This window comes from Sprattus sprattus (genome assembly GCF_963457725.1).
Source record: "Sprattus sprattus genome assembly, chromosome: 8".
Taxonomy (NCBI): Eukaryota; Metazoa; Chordata; class Actinopteri; order Clupeiformes; family Clupeidae; genus Sprattus; species Sprattus sprattus.
This window is the reverse complement of record NC_137927.1, coordinates 1,598,997-1,621,425: the sequence shown is the minus strand read 5'-3', so window position 1 is coordinate 1,621,425 and position 22,429 is coordinate 1,598,997. Positions and strand designations below refer to the sequence as shown.

Genomic DNA, 22,429 nt, shown 5'->3' with positions numbered 1-22,429 from the left:
AAATCAGACAATGATAGCATAGCGCTAGTGATGCTCCGATCGATCGGTAACCGATCATGATCGGCAGATATGGGTAAAAATAGCTTGATCTGTGATCGGTAAAAAGCACTGCTCAAATAGCCGATCACGTGATGTAAATGAATTGCGCTACTTTTCAACCTGCGTGCGCGTCTAAAGGGACCGTTAGATGCGCAGCAGAGCTTGCGACTTTTCAACCTGCGTGCGCATCTAACGGTCCCTTTACAGCAGAGCAGAGCTTGGCAATGGCAACCAAAATTAGTTCTCCAATCTGGAATTTTTTTAAAGTGTCCGACAAAGACGTCAAGTTTGCCATTTGCAATGAATGTCGTTCTGATATCCCTCGAGGGGGAAGCCACCAACGAAGCTTTAACACCACTAACATGATTAGGCATCTTAGGACACGCCATACAACGCAATATGCGGAGTATGAGAAATCAAATGAGCCGAAGCTAGCGACGATCTCATCCCCATCCCTCAGTCAGCCTACAGTGAGTGATGCATTTAAATTACGTGTACCGTACATTAAAGAGAGTAAGAGGTGGAAAGACATCACGCTCAAAATAATGGAAATGATTTGCCTCGACGAACAACCCCTATCCGTTGTGGAGGATAAAGGGTTTCGTCGCCTGTTAACCTGCATAGATCCACGGTACGACCCCCCAGGGAGAAAATATTTAACTGATGTGTGTCTCCCCGCGTTGTATCAAACCGTGTATACCCACATTGATACACTTCTTAAAGAAAATGTACATATAAGCTTTACAAGCGACATATGGAGTGCAGACGCCTGTCCGATGTCCCTGCTTAGCTTAGCTTAGCTTTGATTCCAACTTTGAAAGGCACAACATTGTGCTACAGTGTAAAGATTTCACGGGGTCGCATTCTGCGGAGGCTTTGGTCAATGCATTTAACGGCATGTTTCAATCATGGGGGATCCAAAGACCAAAAATCCACGCAATTCTAACTGACAATGCTAAAAACATGCAAAAAGCAATGCGAGACGCAGATTTCCCTGGCCTGCCATGTATGGCACACACTCTCCAGCTTGCTGTGCATGAGGGGATATTGTCCCAGCGAAGTATTTCTGACATCACAGCCTCAGGGAGACGCATTGTTGGGCACTTTAAACATTCTCCGTTGGCATACAACCGGCTTGGAAATGTTCAGAAACAACTCGGCCAGCCGATTAAAAAACTCCGCCAGGATGTGTCCACTTGATGGAACAGTACATTGTACATGCTCCAGAGTCTGTTGGAACAAAAATTGGCTCTCGCAGCCTATACAGCAGAACACGAATTGCCCTGCACGTTTACAATTCACCAGTGGAAATTGATCGAGAATATAATCTCCATCCTCGCCCCGTTTGAAGAGCTAACCCAACAGATCAGCTCATCAACTGCGTCCGCTGCGGATGTGATTCCGTGCATAAAAGCCCTCACCCGGCTGTTGGAGAAGACGGTGGAGTCTGACCACGGGGTGAAAACTACAAAAGCAGTACTTCTGGAAGCTGTCAAAAGACGTTTTGCCGGCATTGACACACAGAAGCTGTACGCAATTGCAACGATGCTAGATCCGAGGTAAAATAAACTTACTATCAATTATCACTTTCCCTGTCTTTCAGTCTTATGCCAACTATTTCTTTGTTTTAAATAGGTAATTATGCTTTTCGTATGCCTTTTTTGAAGGACGGCTTAAATCTTAAATCTTAAATTTTATATTTTTGTCATAGTTGGAAAAAAATTTAGGCTATGTAACCTGACACAAATGGATGTGTGTGACCTGTATGGCATGATGTCACTATAGTTGATTTCACATAGTTTTTAATTTTTACATCTATTTCAGATACAAAGACAGATACTTTCCGGAGGCACTCAAACCAGCTGTGCATGATCTGTTTCGGGACGTCATTACAGCCCAATGCCACACTGAACTGCCAAATACAAACATGGAGGTGCCCGGTTCCAGCAGGTCAACAGACAACAGCACACCAGCTTGCTCTTTACAGGCAATGTTTGCTGAACTGGTGGAGGAGGATGCAGGACAAACTAATGAGGAAATCACAGTTGCCTTGCAGATAAACCAATACCTGGCTGAGCCCGTAATGCCACGCAGTGGACAGCCACTTGTATATTGGCAGGCGAATAAATGCCGCTTCCCTGCACTTGCTCAGGCATCGAGAGCGTATCTTAGTTCCCCATGCACAAGTGTGGATAGTGAGCGACTATTTAGCACAGCTGCAAACGTCATTGATGACAAAAGGAACCGGCTTACAGCAAAAAATGCCGAAATGCTAATAGTCATCAAGAGAAACTTGCCATTAATGATTAAGTTCTGAAGGATTTTGTCCTCTGTAGGCTGAGGCCTAGCAAGTTTGGGTTCATTTTTGTTTAATTTTAATACGTTATAAAAAGGCCAATCTGCCTGCCATTTTGTGGCGAATAGTTTAATTTTAATATGTTATGAAAAGGCCAATCTGCCTGCCATTTTGTGCCGAATTGTTTAATTTTAATATGTCATAAAAAGGCCAATCTGCCTGGCCACCTTATGTTTCTCTGCCTTGTTAATTTAACTTTCGTTCTTTTGTTACCCGTTTTGCATCAAATAAACACTTGTAGTTCATCAAAATCTTCACTGTAGCCTACTCTACAGATTTTTTTCTTCAATACAGGTAATTCATAGTTTAATTTCTACAAATTGTGCACATATATAGGGGTATGTTGCGCTGAATGGATCCCAAAAAGATCGGTATGAAAGCTATAATAGCCAATCGTCACAGATTGTCCGGTAACAAATAGCCTAATGCCAAAGTTCCAATGATGAAAAGAAGAACGGTAAGCCTATTTATTTTCCACACACACACTTGCAAGAAATGAATTGGTAGGATGAATATGAATGACTGAGGGCCGTGGTTTTTTCAGAAATGATAAATAACAAGACTTATAGTTATGAATCTAAATATATTACGGCTGTAACATGAAGGTGGATCTGTCCCTTTAACTCCGTGCTGCATTACGGTGAACATTCCATTTGAGCGTTAATAACGGTAACCATTTGAAATAGCGGAATAACTAAATGATGTAAACAATAATAATTAAGCAATAAGCCCCAAGAGGCCGTGCTTTGCGCTGATTTTAGAACAGGTAAGGGAGTTTTTAGGCACGACGCGAAGCGAAGTGCCGTTAAACCCCCTTACCTGTTCTAAAATCAGCGCAAAGCACGGACTCGCGGGGCTTATTGCTTTTCTAAACCTGTTACTACACATATTGTATATGGTTTCATAAATAAAGACAATTCAATTTAAGAAACAATAGTTTAATGATAAACCGTCATTCTTCCGCCACTAAAAATTATAGTTCCTAAATAAATCGTTGCCACGCAACCCTTGAAGCAACGCAACAGCCAGATGGAACACTGGGTATGAAATGCGCTATATGAATGCCTTGCCATTCGCTGCGCAGTAATATGGAATGTAATCAGGTCAAATTGTAAGGTAATGCTGGATTTTACAACGGCTTTTAGCCAATCACAATCAAGGATTTGAACAATCAGGTTTAGAATCAATAATAATCATGAAACAGTGAATGATTAAACCCTACATTAACTACTATCTATAGTGTACCTACTGTTGATATGAAACGGGCTAACCGATGATTGATAGCGGCAGCCTTTTTAACAGTGCAAAATCTTTACAAGATTACCATTACCCTGCCACCCTGTGATCGGCAGTGATCGGCAATCGGCAGATCATGATTTTGGTGATCGGTAATCGGTGATCGGCCCCAAAAATGCTGATCGGAGCATCTTATTACATATTTTTTTCAATCAAAAATGCTTTGCGCTGGTTAGGGGGTACTTGGTGTAGCGTTCTTATAATACAAGTATACTATCGCGAGATTATAACGAGACTAGAATGTTAGAGAAACTTTACATCAACGATGGGAAATGTGGAAGAATGAACTTGAAATATACATCACAGCATCAGGAGTTGTAAATGCTGCACAAAAGCGAGCTGTGTTATTGCTAACAGGGGGAGAGGGACTGCGTGAGATATGGAAAAATTTCACTGACGAGCAGAAAGCCCACCAACCTGCTAATGATCAGCAAGCTGCACGAGATGTGTATCAAGTAGCCATCGGAATCTTCGATAACACTTTTGCATTAAGGGAGAACATACCAAAATCCCGTACAAAATTCTGGGAAACTGAGCCCAATGCTGGTGAAACAATAAATAATTTCATCACTCGCATCAAAGTACTAGTGAAAACATGCAACTTCAATGCTGAAGCTGATAACCATGTAAGAGATAAAGTACTACAGCACAAATTATACAGAGAAGATAATCTCACACTGGATCGCCTTATCCAAATAATTGGCTCATACCACCACAAGGAGGCGCTAATTCTCAGTCCTCCATCCAACACAAACCATGTCTCCAGCAGAGCAAGGCCCAAACCAAAGCCCAAGTCAGCATCACAGTCAGGGTGCTACAAATGTGGTGCACAAGGACACATAGGTCGCGAATGTATCCGATCCAAGAACCACACGTGCAGCCACTGTGGCAAAAAGGGTCACTTTGAGGATCTCTGTTTCCACAAAGACAAATTCAAGTCAAACCCAGATGACATGCTGAGCTCACAGGGTCGTAGCAGAGCCTCAGGTCGCAGCAAGGATTATCCAAAGCAAAGCAAAAGTCGATACAAAAAAGGCCAACATAGGGTAGAAGAAGGAGAAAGTAATGACTCACGGAGTGATTCTGAAGATCTCTACCTATTCAGAATATCTAAAGCAGAGGACACCTTAGACCTGCGCCTGAACGGTTTCACCTTACCCATGGTGATAGACTCTGGTGCTCACCATAACACGCTGTCCGTGCATGATTTCACAAGATTACAGAAGGCTAGGCCCGAAGTCAGTCTGCAGCCTGCCTCCACCAAACTGTATTCTTATGCCAGCAAACAAGCCCTCATGCTCTTAGGCAAGTGCACACTTGAAGTTGAAGTCCCAAACACAACACGGCGTGCCACTGCTTCGTTCTTCGTGGTGCCACAAGCACAAGCATCACTCTTAAGCAGCAGAACCAGCAAAGACCTAGGACTGTTGAGAGTGGGCATCGACGCAAACATCCTGAGCTGTTCTGGAGCCGACGTATGGTCAAGTCTACGCACAAAGTACCCTCAAGTCTTCACTGGGCTGGGGAAACTCAAGAACTACCAGCTCAAACTGAAAATTGATCCAGACGTCACTCCAGTCATTCAGCCTGTGCGGAGGATTCCATTCAACCGACGACAGCGCGTCATCGGGAAGCTGCAAGAGCTAGTGGACCTAGACGTCATTGAGCGAGTGTCAGAACCAGCTCACTGGGTAAATCCACTAGTCACTGTGGAGAAAAGGCCAGAAAATGAAAATGACCACAAACATGGAGATGTGCGAATATGCATTGACATGCGAAGAGCCAATGTGGCCATCGTCCGTGAGCGTCATCCAGTGCCTACCATTGACGAGACCATCCAGGAAATGGCCGGAGGAAAATACTTTTCCAAAATTGACCTCAACATGGCGTATCACCAAGTAGAGCTCCATCCCGACTCCAGAGAAATCACAACATTCGCTGCACCAGGAGGACTCTACAGATACAAAAGGCTCTTGTTCGGAGTGAACATGGCATCTGAAAAATTCCAACAGATAATCAGCCAAGTTATCAAAGACTGCCCAGGTGCATACAACATGTCTGACGACATAGTCATAGTTGGCAGCACAGAAGCTGAACATGACACAAGGCTGGCTACCGTGGTGCAACGGCTAGCTGAAAGAGGACTGACAGTCAATGAGAAGAAATGCCAAATCAAACTGACGTCCATCAAGTACATGGGTCATGTCCTATCACAAGAAGGCCTAAAGGTGTCAGATGAAAAGGTAAAAGCCATCGCGCATGCTCCCCCACCAACTGACGCGTCACTAATGCGCAGCTTCCTCGGATTGGCCCAGTTCTGTGCAAAGTTCGTCTCACAGTTCGCCACCATAACTGCACCTCTCTGGGAGCTCACTAAGCAAGATGCTGAGTGGAAATGGGAGAGGGAAGAACAGAGTGCATTTGACCAGCTCAAAACCGCTTTGATCAACGCCCCCGTCATGGCATACTACTCAGTTGGAAGGCCAACCAGAATCACATGTGACGCTTCTCCCATCGGCTTAGGCGGCATCTTAGAGCAACAACAGACAGACGGAGTCTGGAAGCCTGCTCACGCCTACTGAGACACGCTACTCTCAGTTCGAAAGAGAAGCTCTCGGAGTATTCTGGGCCTGTCGAAAATTCAGCTTGTACCTCATCGGATGTGAATTCAAGATACTCACAGATCACAAGGCGCTTGTGAAAGTGCTATCACCCAACTCAATACCCCCATCAGCCCGAGTGGAACGGTGGTTGCTGTACCTGCAACAGTTTACCTACCAAATGGTCCACATTCCCGGCAAAACCAACAAGGCCGACCCCCTGAGTCGTCAACCCGTTGGTCATTGCGATAAAGCTGAGGAGAGGGAAGCGGATGAGTACATCTACAGCATCATCAAAGATTCCATACCTCATGCTCTAACCCCCCGTGAGATCGAGCAGGCTTCAAAGAATGATCCGAGCATCTCCAAGCTACGTCAAGCCATACAGAAAAATGACTGGACCTGCTTTAAAGGCACAGTATACCAGGCGGTCAAAGATGAACTTTGGACGGCTGGACAGCTGGTCATGCGAGGAAACAGGATCGTGATTCCCGAAGCCCTGCAAGAGCACGTAATACAGTTAGGACATGAAGGACATCAAGGAATGAGCCGAACAAAGAACCGACTGTGAACCAAAGTCTGGTGGCCTGAAATTGACAAAATGGTCGAAAAGCGAGTAAGAGCTAGAGCGCACACCATTGCCAGACCAGCCCTGGACTTATCTTGCAATTGACCTGCTGAGCATCTCTGAAGGTAACTACCTGCTTGCTGTAGTCGACTACTACTCCAGGTGGCCCGAAGTTGCCTACATGAAAGTCACAAATGCAACCAATGTGATTAATGCTCTTGAAATGATATTCCAAATTCATGGCTATCCTAAGTACCTGAGAAGTGACAACGGTCAACCCTTTGCATCCAGAGAGTTCCATGATTACCTCACCACACATGGCATCATGCAGCTGAAAGGAGTACCATATTGGCCTCAGTCAAACGGAGAAGTAGAAAGATTTAACAGAACCATTCTGAAATCAGTCAAAATAGCCAAGATTGAAAAGAAAGATTGGAAAGTTGCACTGAAAAGTTTTCTGTTCCATTACCGGACCACTCCTCACTCAGTCACAGGAGTGACCCCGGCAAAGCTGTTGATGAACAGAGATCTCCGCGACAAATTGCCAAGCTTCACCGATATGCCTGCTGACAGTGATGAACCCCATGCCACCGCTTTAGAGGAAATTCATGACAAGGACGCTCTGCACAAGTTGAAACGCAACATCGCTGCTAATCAGAGAAGAGGAGCCAAGGATCAGGACATACAACCAGGAGACACTGTTCTTTGCAAGAACCTACACAAGTCGAACAAGCTAGACCCCAACTTCGAATCACAGCCATATGAAGTCATCAGTAAACAAGGAAATGCAGTCATCATTCAACAACCAAACAGCCCACCCAAAATGAGAAACGCAGCTCATGTCAAGAAGTTCAACGGTGATGTCAGTCTCAGCGCCCCCTCCATTCCAAACCCAGTTACCACACCAGCTGAGTCTGTCCCAGTCCCCACTCCCATACCCACCCATTTTCCCCCTTCCATAGATCCAGAGCCCATGACAGCAGTACTGTCGCCTGATGTTCCTGGGAAGTCGACTCGTGTCAGGTCCCCACCTGCATGGCAGAAGGAATATGTGATGTCTACCCGAACTCTAACTTTGAAAAGAAAAATGGAAAAAAAGGAATGATTTTGTTGTTTAAAAAGAGGGAAGGGTGAATTACTTTTAAGTTTAGTTTAAACAGAAGTTTATGTTTCCATTCTGATCTAGGAAAGAAAAGAACACTTAAGTTAATACAGTGTAGCTACAGTGATGTAGATATGATTTTTCTTTAAGTCTACCTCCAGGAAGTTCATTATTAAAAAGAGGGAAGATGTAGCGTTCTTATAATACAAGTATACTATCGCGAGATTATAACGAGACTAGAATGTTAGAGGCAAGCAACGGTTGTTGTTCAGGTGTCCATGCGAGGTGAATGTGTTTTTATTAAAGCTCCATAAAACGGACATACTTTCGTGTGTGTGATTCCTAACACACCACACTTGGCTCAAAACATATTTCACAGGGGGTACATCACTGAAAAAAGGTTGAGAACCACTGATTTAGCAGACGGTTTTATTCAAAGCGATTTAAAACTACAATTCTTACGAAGGTGAGGGAAGTCGAACTGGTGATCTGCTGCATGCAAGCCATACGCTCTACCCGCTGCACCAGTCACATGTTCAGTGCGAGAAAAGATTTCATATCACGTCTTAGACAGCCCATAGACAGTTTCTTAATTGCTGTCGCAGCAGCGGAAGGGTTGATTTTTGACATGATTATGGTCTTGAATTCTTCATAACGCGTTCATGGTCATATCCTGCCTTAGCGGAGAAAAAAATGACCGTTAACAAAAATCATGGTTTTGGTGATCGATCTTTCCTGCCTTTGAAGCAGGACGTGCACGCGCAATTTAGCTGACGAGTTTAGACTGGGACAACTAAACTGGACATTTTTTTATCTTACACGTCGCCAGACCGGCTTGGCCTGTTCTCATTTAGCGAGCTATATTATCTCATGTCGCGAGCTAAATTAATTATCTTAGCTTCAGTTGTACGCCAAACAGGCCCTGGTTCGAACCCCGAAGTGACTCATTACATATTCATTATAAATGTGCAGGCTTCATTGATGCTGCAGTTTACAGGCTACAGACACAACACACGTCACACTGGGGGTGTCAGATTTGACTGTGTACATCGGATGTATAGGATTGGCGAAGCAGACGTAGACGCAAAAGTAACACCAGCGAAAATGTAGGTTAAATTGACATCACAATTAACATGAAAACCAGTTAAACTGGAATGGGTGCCGTGTTAAAATCTATGTACATTACCTGTTCATTACAGAGCTGTAAATACACCTCTTCCAGGTCCTCGAGCTCCGTCAAATCTTCAATTGTTTCCTCGTTGAGAGCAGAAACGTTCGTGTGTTTACAAACTATCCCTAAATCCGTCATTTTTACAATATCCCTTTTCTTCTACTTTTTTTTAAGCAGACAACACATCACACTTGTTCAATGATAATAGTGCGAAACTATCAACAAGATGAAGAGCACTCTTCTTAGCTAGGTGAGCAAGCGACAATAACGAAAATGTCAATATGGCAGCCATCCGGTCTTTCTTTTTTTGTCAAAATAAAAGTTAAAACTCATTCTATAGCTTTTAATTATAGAATGAAAACAATTAAGCAATATGTTACTTTAAGACAGTACTATAAGGCTCACCAAATGAAACATAAATGTTGGAAAACAAAAATCACGCTGGGTGATACAACCAGACACAATAACACAATACAGTGTGTAGTTTTTAGTGGCATCTATTAGTAGAAATGGAAAATAGTATTCACAATTGTGTTTTCATTAGTGCTTAATAAGCCCTTTGTATCTACATAGGGAGCGGGTCCTCTTCAAATGAGTACACCATGTTGCAGTGCCATATTTCTAAGAGTGCTGTCAGTTTAATGCGTTATTAACGGCCTTAACGCAAACCCATTTTAATGGCGTAAAAAAAAATTATCGCGCGATTGCCCTCCCAAACTGTGTAGTAGGCTAACGTTACGCTTGAGTCAATGGTGAGTGCGATACGGCGAAACGGATGATAAAAAGCTTCTGAATACAAAGTTTACCTTTAAAAGTTGTGTTGTTCAAAAGAAGCGAGCTTCACTGTTGTCTGAAAATGTCAACAGACAGCTGGCTGAAAGTACAGAAGTAGTAGGCTTACCTTTTATTACCGGTTCATTGTTTTTGAAAAAAGAAAATATTAAGCCATGGTTTAACTGCACTATAGGCTGAGACCTTGTTTATCTGAAATGTGCAATTTTATTTTGTACCGCCCTGTTTGCCAATGTTGTTTTTCAATAAAATAAAACATTGCATAGAGCAAGCCAATCCACTCTTCCATGTTGATAAGAGCATTAAAATAAAATAAAAATGATGAAAAAAAATGATTGAAGTGACATTCAGAATAGATAAAAATTTGCGATTAATCGCGAATCATTTTGAGTTAACTATGACAAAAATGCGATTAATCGCGATTAAATATTTTAATCGTTTGACAGCACTAGTTTCTACATTAGCCCAGAACAGACAAACCAAAACACTGGCTCGCTTGTAGAAGGGAGGGAATTCAGGTAACCTCATTGCAATTCAGCAACCTTACCACTAGGTTTCACTAAAAACTACACACTCTACCTTTAAGGAATGTTGCCTAGTAACAGGGACGCTGGCGAGTTTAACTTTTCTCCGTCTCGCATGGTTTTGTTAGACTTTTTACCATATTCACAGTTTAATGTAAGTTTTTGATAGGTGAAAAATCACCCTAGTTACCTCAGGACTCCGGAGCTGCATGAAAGTATATTTATTAGACAGACAAACAACAACAATTGCAATTGGGCTCCCCTCCCAGCCGAGGCTGACAGTGAAGCCCTGATAAACTCTTTGCACAAAGTTTATATAGTCAGAAGTTTAGCTTTGAGCAGGGATGATCACGTGGTGGATTTCTCACGTCCGAGGCTCCCTGTCTTGCAAGGATGGCAGTTTTGCACAAGGTCGGAAGAAGCACAGTTCCTTTCTTATCTCCTCTGGTCTAAACATGCTCTTGTTCATATGCAGACTTAGTGGCACCTAATATTCTAGTTACACACACACAGAGAAAAGCTGTGCTCCTTCTTTCATAAGCACATAATTCACAGGAATATATTCATACAAGTCACTTGATTATTATATTCTTAAGTCATTAACAGTGTTTGGAAATAATCTCTATCAGTTTTAGTCCTACTTTTGTATTTAAAAGTGTAGTTAAGTTTAATCACTGTACATAGTCATTGTTTGCAGTACTTTTTTCTCTGTCTTAATAACATAATAAGGCTTTTCATTAGTTCAGTTGCCTAACATTATCTTCCCTGTGACTTGTTTGCACTCCATTGGGCTGAAGAGCTAGCCCCTGGCTTGGCTACCAAGCTAGCTAACTACTTGTTAATAACTGAAAGAGTAAGCTGTTCTTCTGAATAACGCCAAGGTCCGTCCCTTGGTTCAAGTTGGCTTGGTTAGAGTAAGAGACTTGTGGAAGACGGCTTAGCAAAAGAACACATTTATTCCGACGCTAGCCACAGTTACCTCGACACAGCACGGTCACATGCCATGAGGAATGTCTTCTTCTGCAAGGAAAGTCTTCTTCATTTCAGAAATGTACATTACATTTTTAGTGAAGAATTAACATATGAAACAAGACATAACGTGTAGGGGAGGGGGTGGGTGTGTCTTGATGTCAAAGGCAGAAGGTGGTTATAGCCAGGTAGGACCATATAAATGCTTATATGTTTGGCCTCAACCATGTTGTCATGGCTGTAGACAAAAGCCAACAGTCAGAGTCTAATATCTCTGGCTCCAAGACATACAGAAGCCAGGACCCATGTGTGATGGCTCCCTACATAGCCAAAAGGCCAGGATCCAAGCTTGATGGCTCTGGTCTGGTTTATTTAAACTGAGAGTGGGGGTCTAATTGATATACGATCTGGTATGTAAAGTAATGGTCTGATATATGAAATTCACCTTAAATCTAACACAACAAAACATCAACAACCTGGATTGTCTCTGTCCTACTGTGCTGTCCGACTTTACTGGACCACCTCATTCTTCCTGTGGATTTATGAGGTTGAGAGGTTGACTGCCAGGCTGAGGCTGTGCTTGTGCAACTCCCTTCACCCCATAGTCGGACTGACTGACTGGTGCTGTTTTGGTCGGGATCAGTTTGCGGAGGTGCTGAAGAATTTGTTGACAAGCTGAAGGATTTGGAATTGGCAAAGACAATAGCAGAAGCCAAAGAAGCATGTACACTGACTAGGTAGAGTAGTATCACAAGATGACTCTGCATAGTTTTATTCATTGTGACATCAGAGATTAATGCTAATGGAATATGTGGAATCTAATACAATTTTGTTGGCGACATGCTTAATACACATTGGACCGTGTAATTTACGACAAGCTAGCTGAACAAATCTCTGTGAGACAGGGATGACACCATTAAGGTTACAGCTTATGTTGCATTCTTTCATAAATAACATTGGCAGGGATGTTAATGTTGAAAAACTAGCAACTTTCGAAACACAGTCAAACCTCAACAACAAGTGCAACACAAGAAATAGCAAGACAGTTAATAAATTATCACTGAGTAGTCCAACAGAAAGTTGGCCAGATCAGCATCTGACTTGCATCCGAGTAAATGCCAGTCCGAGGCTTACTCTCTCTTTCTGTCTTCCTATGTTTCCTCATTGCTTCTGCCATGATGTCCATACAGATACAACTGCAGTAGCTTCTTCTTATTGCTGGTAGATGGGTATAGTTGTTGTTGTTTAAGGTGGTGCCATAAAGCATTACACATTTCTCACGTGCCCTGTCCCCCCAGAGTACATGTGCAATACTGGTCACACCAGGCGTGAAGTGACGGTGGCGCAGATGCCATTCTCCATATTACAAGTCAGTATACCACCAAAATGATTTTAAAGTGCGTATGACACCTTAAAAAAAGGTAAAAGGCATATAAGTATCAAAATTATACATAAAACGTAGTACTTTGAAGTCATGCTTAAAACAATGACAATGTGCAGAGGTGGAGTGGCCATCGGGACGACGGGGAGCCGGTCGTCCCGGCAGGCCAATGAGCTCACGAGAAGCAGCCTGAAGACTGCACGCAGCCGTGGAAAGTTCATGAGCGGCCCATTGAGTTAAAATAATTGTCAATCAAATCCTGTTCCCGTGAAAATCACCATGTTCTCCGACTGAAATATGAATGTTGTCTAACCAAAGTATATTGCACTAGTTGTCGATCTACTTCTCACTAATGGTGGTTGCCGAACTCACTTTCATTAATCCAGCCTACTGATTTTTGTTTAACCTCCTATCTTGATCTAATTCTTTTTATTCAGACGTTATATAACTTTTATGACCACAAATATAAATCGGCCAGCGATTTAAATAGTTTTTTTGGTTCAAAAATTCATGTAGAATGGTCAAAGCAAAGCCTCATGGGAAATGGCACCTGCGTATCGCTCTGCCTTTGTACAGTGAACGTATCTTGGGCCAGATGGGCTCGTTGTGAGCTGGTGGTGGGCCGGTGCAGACAAAACTGTCCCGGTGGATTTTTGTGTCCCACACCGCCCCTGACAATGTGCATGTGGATGGGGCGCACGGAAACGCGGTAGGCGAAATTCCGAGAGATATGCAGAGACTGCAAAACACCGAATGGTAAGGATGACTTTGACCTTGTTGACAGTGACCAAGTTCAAAAGAGTCCCGCCATTGCCGTCATTTCCCTTTTATAACGCGGGGCGGAAGTGAGTAACTTGCGAAGTCGGTAGCTCAGTGACGCTGAATTCAAATGTTGATTTTAACAAGTATATTTATATATTTTAAGTAAACATATATGGGCCATTCTACCGAATTCGTGTAATATGCAGTCCCTCAACAATAAAAACTATTTACAAAACAATTAGGTATTTAGGCATAGATATTTAATTAGAAAATGTTATGGTCTATATAAACCCAATGCATTACATGAGATAGTGATAAGCTAAATATATACAAAATCATCATTTATAGGGTACTTTCTATTGGGAAGTAGCTGTCCCCAACCCTGACATCTAAATTTCAATGCCTTTAAATAACACTTTTCAATTTTTTTAGATTTTTTTCAATGATTTAATTTCAAAGATCTTTATGATTGGGTTGAAACAGAACTTGGAATATTTAGATTTATTGTGGGTTTAATTTTTAAATCAATTTTCTATACTCAAAAAATCATGTCCCTAGTTTTCATGTCACTACCGAAACACAAGAGTTTTAGTCCATTGGCTGAGCCTGTGTTTTAGCCACGACTCTGCATTTTTGACCATGCAGTGACACTGCATCTCTGACCCTCATGGTTGAATGGTAAGTAGCTAAATCCCATAGTTTTTATATAAATGTGTTCCAAAGTCTGAAAATCGACGTGTAACCTTAAGAATTGTCACTACCGAAACGCATGTTTTCTTCAATTAAGTAAACCTTTTGGGGTTTCATGGAAAATCTTATGTTTGTATGTGTGTTCACCTCTTCAAAGATGTGTTTGCATGCCGTGTGCTTGTTAGAATTCTTTATTTATGCTTAAAGTTAGCTAGAATTGTCACTACCGAAACAGTCACTACCGAAACATATGGTAGTGACCTGATGATTTCAGTAGTGACAAAATGAATTGGTAAGTAGTTCAATCCCATAATTTTTAAATAAATGTGTTGTGTGGACTAAAGGGCGGCCCAGAGCACCTTTTGGAAGATTTTGGGAGAGAAATGAACATCCATCCAACAGTGCAGTCACTACCGAAACACTGGATGTCACTACCGAAACAGTGCAGCACTACCGAAACACAGGATGTTTTGTAAAAAATTAAGTATATTGAGTAATCAACTAAAATGTTATGATACTGATTGGATTAATGTATGTTCAATTTCATCAATGAACAACTCTGGAATCAATATGATCAGTATTTAGCATTTTACAAAGAAATATTGCACTTAGATTTTGATGAATTGTATAAATTGAACTTGAAAATTTGGTAAAAAATTCATTTTTATGGATTTCATTGTGAAAACCTTCAAGAAATATTTGTAAAAATACTCTTCAGAGAAGGGAAGGAAACACAATCTGAACAGGTCAATAATAATACTTTTTTACTATAGTAAATGTGATGTTTCGGTAGTGACAATTTTTGGAAGAGGAAAAACATTCCAACACATTCTGAAAATACAATATAAAAATTGACTGTTCTTTTACTAGATAAGTGTACTTTAGATATGGTACAATATACATACGGACAAAGTTTTGGGAATAAAACATAAAAAAAATCCAAATATTTCCGACCTGACTTTGCACCAATTCGGTAGAATGGCCCATATATCGATTGTGTAATACCTCCTTTGTTTTATTTATTTGAAAAATGTTGTATTGAGGTGTCATATGCACTTTAAGGTAAAATTGTTACATAATATTCCTTTTACTCCAGTAGAGTATGAAGTATGAGTGGCATGACTTTTCTCAACGGTTTCTGGCTAATTTGACCAAAACTAGGGTGCTGTTATCAACTGCAAGCCGAGCGAACATCAAGATTTTGCCACACCCTTTTAGCACCCGTCCAGCATCTGTATCTCAGCTTCAGAAGGTCGTAGACACTTGAATTCGGGCTCATATGACCGGAATAGGCATGTTTATATATGCACTAAGAAGGTTTCTAAGCTCTAAAACCTTTACTTTTCGAGATGACCTTTACTCTTTACTCCTTATCTCAGACCTTTTTTGGCCTTTCAGATTAGGGCCATATGACTAAATTCCTCTGTAGTCCGTTGATTAGAATCAGGTGAATTAAGAAACAAACAGCTGCCCAACATTTGCCCAACAAGTTCTTGTTTTTAACTGTTATCATAACTCGCTTTTGACACATGGATTGTCCATTCATGCATCCTTAATAAGTGAAAGAATCTGAAGACATTTTCATGCCTTATTCCTGTAACATATAGGTCAATTGTGAACTTCAGAGGACAAATAGGACTTTACATGTTATGATGCTCATTCCGGCTTAGTGAAATAATTACCGTTAGCTGTACAGTTGTCAGCAGGTTCTCTGATAACCAGCCTGTGATGTTTCTTTTATCGGTAAAAACAGATCTCAATTTGGTCAAATTTGTATTATAGCATTATAACAAGCTAATTTTATAGTGTTACATTTGTAGTTAATGTTTTGTTGAAGTTATACATTTCTTTAAGCATATGTGTGTTATTTCAAATGATGAAATACAATTAGGGCAACTTAAAACCCATTTCCACTCAAAAAAAGCCTTCATGGTGGGTGAAAATGTAATCCCTTCTCCATTATATCAGATGTTTAAAAAAATAAACTACAGCACCCCTGTAATAACAGGGTTAAACCTCACCCTAACTCTCTGGAACCAGGTTTCAGTTATGGTCCTAGATATTGCAGTTAGAAATGAATACCGTTTAAGTTTGATAGAAAAAGTACATAAAACCAACATTTTGGTACATAATACAAATAAACTGGAACATGAACACTTATAGACAATACCCATCAAATGGAGGTACACCCTCAAATACATTTAGGTGGAGAAAGCTATAAAAAAAAGAAAGCGTACTAAGCCCAACCTTAACTTAATGTTTGTGTTTCTAGACTTTCTGTCATGTAATTTGATTCATTCAATTCAATTAATTTGGTTCACACTCCCATGTACTTCATCTCCCATAGGTTTTATGTATTTGTGCTTGCAATTGTGCAGGGCAGCAAGAGAAATGGACTCTATCCTTGTGTTCTTGGAACCCTTTTCTGTGTACATGGGGTGTTATTAGGTGGGAATAGGGTTGGCCTTACAAGACTTCTAGCATGAAAATACATTATTTTTCAGCTTTATTCCTATTTCAAACACATTTTTTTTTTACAATGTCAAAGTGATCATAGATCACAATCCAAATAAAATACTCATAAGGCAAGAGAATACTCTGGCTAACGTTTTTATTCTTGGCACATCTGGCTCGTTTAAACAAATGTGAATGGACATCATTGAGTGGTTGTATGTCTACCCTTGGTGATATTACTGTAATTTCCCCACTACTAACTGCTGTTTATACTTTGATTTTATAACTTTTTTGCAGCCCTGCAGTTAATACATGAACATGAATTTAATATTTTCCACCAAGGTAATGAGGTTCCTCTCATCTTCACATGTTATTTTGACCTTGGTATTGCCCAAATGGTCATGTTCACGTGTTTTTTTTTTTGCCTTGGTCTTGCCCAAATGGTCATCTTCACGCGTAATTTTCGCCTTGGTCTTGCCCAAATAGTCATCTTCACGCGTTATTTTTACCTTGGTCTTGCCCAAATGGTAGATCTGCTGCTTGAAGAACATCAAGAGGACCCAAAACATTCTTGACTTTTCAACACAATGATGTAACATTGGTACACGATTAATACATGGTAGCGGTGAACACACGGGTTTGTTTTATAAAACTACATAAGATACTGCCGTGCGGTTAATATACGGTGCAGTGAATAATGAGGAAATGCCAGTTGGTTTATGTGCTGGTGTTCACGTCGCTCCTCTTCTCCGTGAAGAAGCTTCTGAGCATCAGCACCTGACCAATGCTGACTGCAAACAGGAAGAGTGTCTCCCCGATGGACCAGTAGGAGACGCGTTCGTGAAGATCCTCCGCTCTCAAGCGGTCCTGAGTTTCACGGAGACGTAACCACGTCTGGGAATCTGTTACCACCTTCAGGATCTCATGGATGGACAGACATGCAGATTCCATCTGAAAGTACACAAAATCATACTGTTACATTGATTTTACCATGTAAAAGATTGTGAGAAAGATGATCCGGTAGTCTATAATCTCTCATTATGGAAAATGCTTTAACACGGCAATCAGTTTGAACCCTTTTTGCGCCACTCCCTATAACAATCGTTCCACCAGGAAGCTAGCGATTGCTAAGACATTAAAATATTGCACAACAAAACTAAAAAAGTTTTTCACAATTCTCTAAAGAGAACAAAGCTTTTCTTTGTGAATGGTTGTTCTTGTCGGCCATTATGAGTGAGTAACACCGATTCAAAATGACATGTAATAGTAAGCGAACACGTGTCCGATTTGCAGCAGAACAGGTAGCTGAAATAGCTTCAGGTAGCTTCGGAATGATCAAAGTGACCACAACAGGAATAATGATAGTGAAACTGGAGGTCTTTCCAGCAAAGAATAATTTAAATAAGATCAGGAATTCTAGGAGGGAAGCGATCCTGAACCAGAAGCAATGTGAGATAAACGATCACTGGAGAGTCAATGCTTTCTCAATCCAGCAATTCAAATCCCACATACCGTATTATGTTCCTATTTTTTTTAAATGATATCTCTAGCATGTTATAGGCACAATAAATATTTATATTATATATGTGACAACTATTTTTTTGGTTTATTGGGTTGATCTGTTGAACATGTCATTTATTTGTGGTAAAATTTAAGATGACACCTCGGATAAGAAACACTCACCATACACTAAAGTCTTCACCTCCATTTGAGGTTGATGTTTCTATGAGTATTTACATGTAGTACCTTTTGTTTCTTTTGTAGTTTCAGCTTTCCCCAGCGGTCTTTGAAAGGGTGCAAACATTATCTATGGTGGTTCTGTTCTTGTTTTCCAGTTACTGTAGTTTGTTTTGATAGAGATGTATTTAGTGTGTATTTAATGTATTTACTCTACATGAAAAAGAACATTTTTGAAACCGTTTTATATTGTAGATAAGGGGGTTAACACTAGCTAAAATATGTTAAATCCATATTTGATGTTATAAAGCTCCTCCAGCCCAAAGGTGGGCCACCCCAGTGCTCAGAGGTGTGATATTTCTTTATACTGGCTGCTGCAGACCAATAATGACCGCTACCATTGGCAACAGGATTTGTGTTTCTAATTCACATCTTTCCAATTATTCCGCATGTAGCCTGTTCACTTAACGTAGAAGGACATCACTGTAATGTGAGCATACACTATCAATATGTGAAGAATGGGGAGCTACCAGATGCTTCCCATATGATCGGACAACATATTGACTAATTGTCCATGGTCAAATTGTCAGTGCAACAGTATTTTTATTTTGAATGCATATAGCTTTAACTCCGACTTAAATGTAACTTAAACCGCAGTGGTGCATACAAATAAAGTATTTAGCACTAGTTTAAAACTAGCCAGTTTCAACATATAATTTCCACACAACCTTTCGACCTGGTAGAGTAGAAACTCACCTGAGTGAGAGCCGAGGCTCTGTTCATGTCAGGCAATAGAGGATGTTCCTCTCCCGATCGGAAGTCCAGGTATACAATTTTATGGGAGAAGGTGGAGAATTCATTGCTGAAGCACACTTTGTAGACACCTTTTGAAGTGGTGGTGTGTGAGAAGCTGTCGTACTGTTTCTTTCTTTCCTGGTACAGGACATTGCTCATGGGATCAGTCACAAAACAATCAACATCATAGTTTCCCCCAGCTATCACCTGTTACAGAAGAACAACAAAGGCCAGTGATTACTGCGAATAAAGAACAGATGGGAGAAGTTGTGGTGCCCATGAATTTATCCAGACTCCTCTGGAAATGTTCTGACGACTTATCTTTACAGTTTGAGCCCTTAGTTAGTATGGTCTCATACTTCTGTTGTATTCTGTCATACTTCACATCTGTTGTGTGAACAGCAATACATCACTCCAACTGTACTTTATGAAAACAGAGAAAGCCATTGGGTGTTTCATTCCATTTGATCACATTATCTCTTTGGCTTTCTATTTTGCTCTTTAAACCAGCTATGGGCAACCTCCAAGGGGCTAAAAGTATGCAGGTTTTAAATCAGCAAAACAAAACATTATTCGTCATGACATATGATCCTTTAGTTCATGATGCTGACTTGTCTGACATATTAAAACTGATGTGTGCTGCTTAATAAATAAAGTATGTTTTCGTATCTGCCTACCTCAAGTAAGAATCAATTTCACTTCCATTTCAACAGCTCATATTGTTAAATCTGTAGTAATTCACTTCATTTAATTTGATGCCAACAGCAGATATACTGATTGATGGCCAGAAATCTCATTTGTCCTTTATTTCAAAGGGTAGAAAAAGAAAGTGGGATTGCAGTCAGTATTTGCATTAAGTGCTGATGTTGCCTACACAGCCTCTGTATCCGTGGCTGCGTAGGCGACACATGTTTACTAATCAAACATCAATCTAACGGCCTAAAACAGCCTATAAAACAATGTATCAATCAATTTGTCTACTAATCTCACTAACCACGTCAGACCAAATGGCCCATTCTAAATATTTATTCATTCCACTTGATGTCTGTTAACTAATAAACAATGCTCCATCACACATTGTTGTTTTTTGAAAGGCTATACTTCTGCATGGTTGCACTGGAGGCAAACTGGAAGAGCAAAGTATATTCCCACTTAAAACAGAGAACTCCTGTAAATAATGATATATTACCTGGAGAATAAGGCCTTCCACAAAACAAAAAAATTGTGGGCATAATTTTACAATTTTGTGATTGCATGTGGGATAAAATGCCTTGATCATAAAGGATCATAATGTTTCATTCCAATGGGATGAATGCTAGTGATATGACATGTATCCAGGATCCAGGTGTCTGCAATCTGGTGGTACTCCTGTTCAGTGTCTGTCGCTCTCCTTCTCCCTCATTGTCTGCTCTCTGACCCTCTCCTCTGCCTCCTTCTCCCTCTCTTCTGCTGTCTGGCCCTCTCGTCCTTCTCCCTCTCCTCTTCTGTCTGACACTCTCCTCCTTCTCCTTCTCCTCCTTCTCCTTCTCCTCCTTCTCCCTCTCCTCTTTCTCCCTCTCCTCTGCCTCCTTCTCCACCATCTGTTGAAATGGTAACACCCGCATCTTAGCAATAATGGATTTAGCAATAATGGATAGAAATGTATCTTTACATTTAAAAATATAGTATTATATTTATATTATATTATATATACACTGCAAAAAATGCCCCTCTAGATTTAAGACAAATAATTACATATTTAAGCAGGATTTTGCTTAAAACAAGCATATTTGGCTGCCAGTGCATTAAGCAAATTTGGCTTGTTAAGATTTCTTAAAATAAGTAATATTTGCTTGAAATAGGTAAAAATAACCTTACCAAGAAAGCACTAGGTAAGTACAATTTAGCTAGAATCAAGACCAACTGGATTTTTCATCTCAATATAAGAGTAATAACACTAGGTTAGAAAAGCATTTTTTGCAGTGCAGCACTGAGACTGCCTTAATCAAAGTCCTGAATGATCTGCTCATTGCATCTAGTCAAGGATGCATTTCAATACTGGTGCTGCTTTCAACAGTACTGATTATCATATTTTGCTCCAGACTTGAACACCATTTTAGAATCAAAGGCTGTACTGTCCACAATAAATCGTCAAGTCATTCAAAAGTAAGAATTGTTCAGTGCTCGGTCCCCTGCTCTGCTCCACCCATAGGTGCTGTAATAAAGAAGCATGGAAATAACCAAATACCAATCTGATACTCTGGAAGCATGCAGATGAAAGTGTATCATTTTAACAAACATCTATCCAAATCAATTACCAATACATGTATTTCCAGGCAATGCAATATAAAACCCCTTGTTTTGCAGTAATCATTACTTACTAAAGTTCTGCTAGCATTTTTCTAATGGAAGTATAGCATACATCTGAATTACCTTAGAAAAACAGATCTCCAGTGCTCTCCCCATAACAGGCACAACTACTGTATTGGTAATCACAGACTAGCCTACTTGAAGTTTGCATAAAGTTAACAACTCTCATGGGATGAAAGCCACATATATGCTACTTACTTGAAAGTCTATGTCAAACTTTACACCGCTTTCGAGATCTTCGTAAAAACACTCCTTCTCGTTATCAGGTAATTCAAAAGTCAGTTCCGTACAGGCACCAAAAGTGATATAAACTGTCAACAACAGTAGCCCCTGATAATGCTTGGTGTGCATGTTGTACGCGATAAGTGAACCGTGACAAGTGGGTCCAGGAAATGTCTACACTTTGTGTAGACCGAGAAAATATAACAAACAAACGAGCACCACCTACCTATGTGCCTGACGTGGCATTTACACATACGTTACAGCATTGGATTGGTGAGGAGAGAGAACGTGAGCTTCCTTGTGTTACGTTAGGCGGCATGTGATAACGGAAATTAGATTTCATCTAGCGCAATAAGACTTCCTGTTAGTTCGAAACCTAGAGGAAATATCGTCAGAATAAAAGTAGAACGTAAACGTACAGCTTAAACTCAGTTTTATCGACTACCAAAGGATGCACTGCCAGTGGCGTCGGAAGGTCGGACGAAAGCAGCGATCGGTCATTAGTACACTCAGGCAACAACCTGGAGAATGGAGCGAAGCTACACACTCATGTAGCCCCGCACATACTGTAACCAACACGTGAAGCCCTGCCCATACTTATATTCTTCGGACATATTTCATGCCGGGACTAAACGGAATCGACCACCAGTGATCGCATTTGATTGTTGAAATAAATAAACCA

The 22,429-nt window shown here is 40.7% G+C and overlaps 2 protein-coding genes across 2 annotated transcripts in view; both read right to left on the bottom strand.

Moving 5' to 3' along the window:
• cog4 (component of oligomeric golgi complex 4) overlaps positions 1-9,347 on the bottom strand; it is a 57,409-nt gene extending 48,062 nt beyond the window's left edge. The window contains exon 1 of the mRNA XM_080843186.1: positions 9,148-9,347. Coding sequence (XP_080699312.1) covers positions 9,148-9,270 — 123 coding nt within the window. The 5' untranslated portion in view covers positions 9,271-9,347. The remainder of the gene's footprint in view (positions 1-9,147) is intronic.
• Positions 9,348-16,844: 7,497 nt separating this feature from the next.
• tmed3 (transmembrane p24 trafficking protein 3) lies at positions 16,845-21,951 on the bottom strand. Its single transcript, XM_080843268.1, has 3 exons — positions 21,724-21,951; positions 19,138-19,383; positions 16,845-17,655 (listed from the first exon to the last, which is right to left on the bottom strand). Exons 1-3 carry the CDS (start codon positions 21,874-21,876, stop codon positions 17,422-17,424), a joined length of 633 nt encoding a protein of 210 aa, XP_080699394.1. The 5' UTR covers positions 21,877-21,951; the 3' UTR covers positions 16,845-17,421.
• Positions 21,952-22,429: the final 478 nt, after the last annotated feature.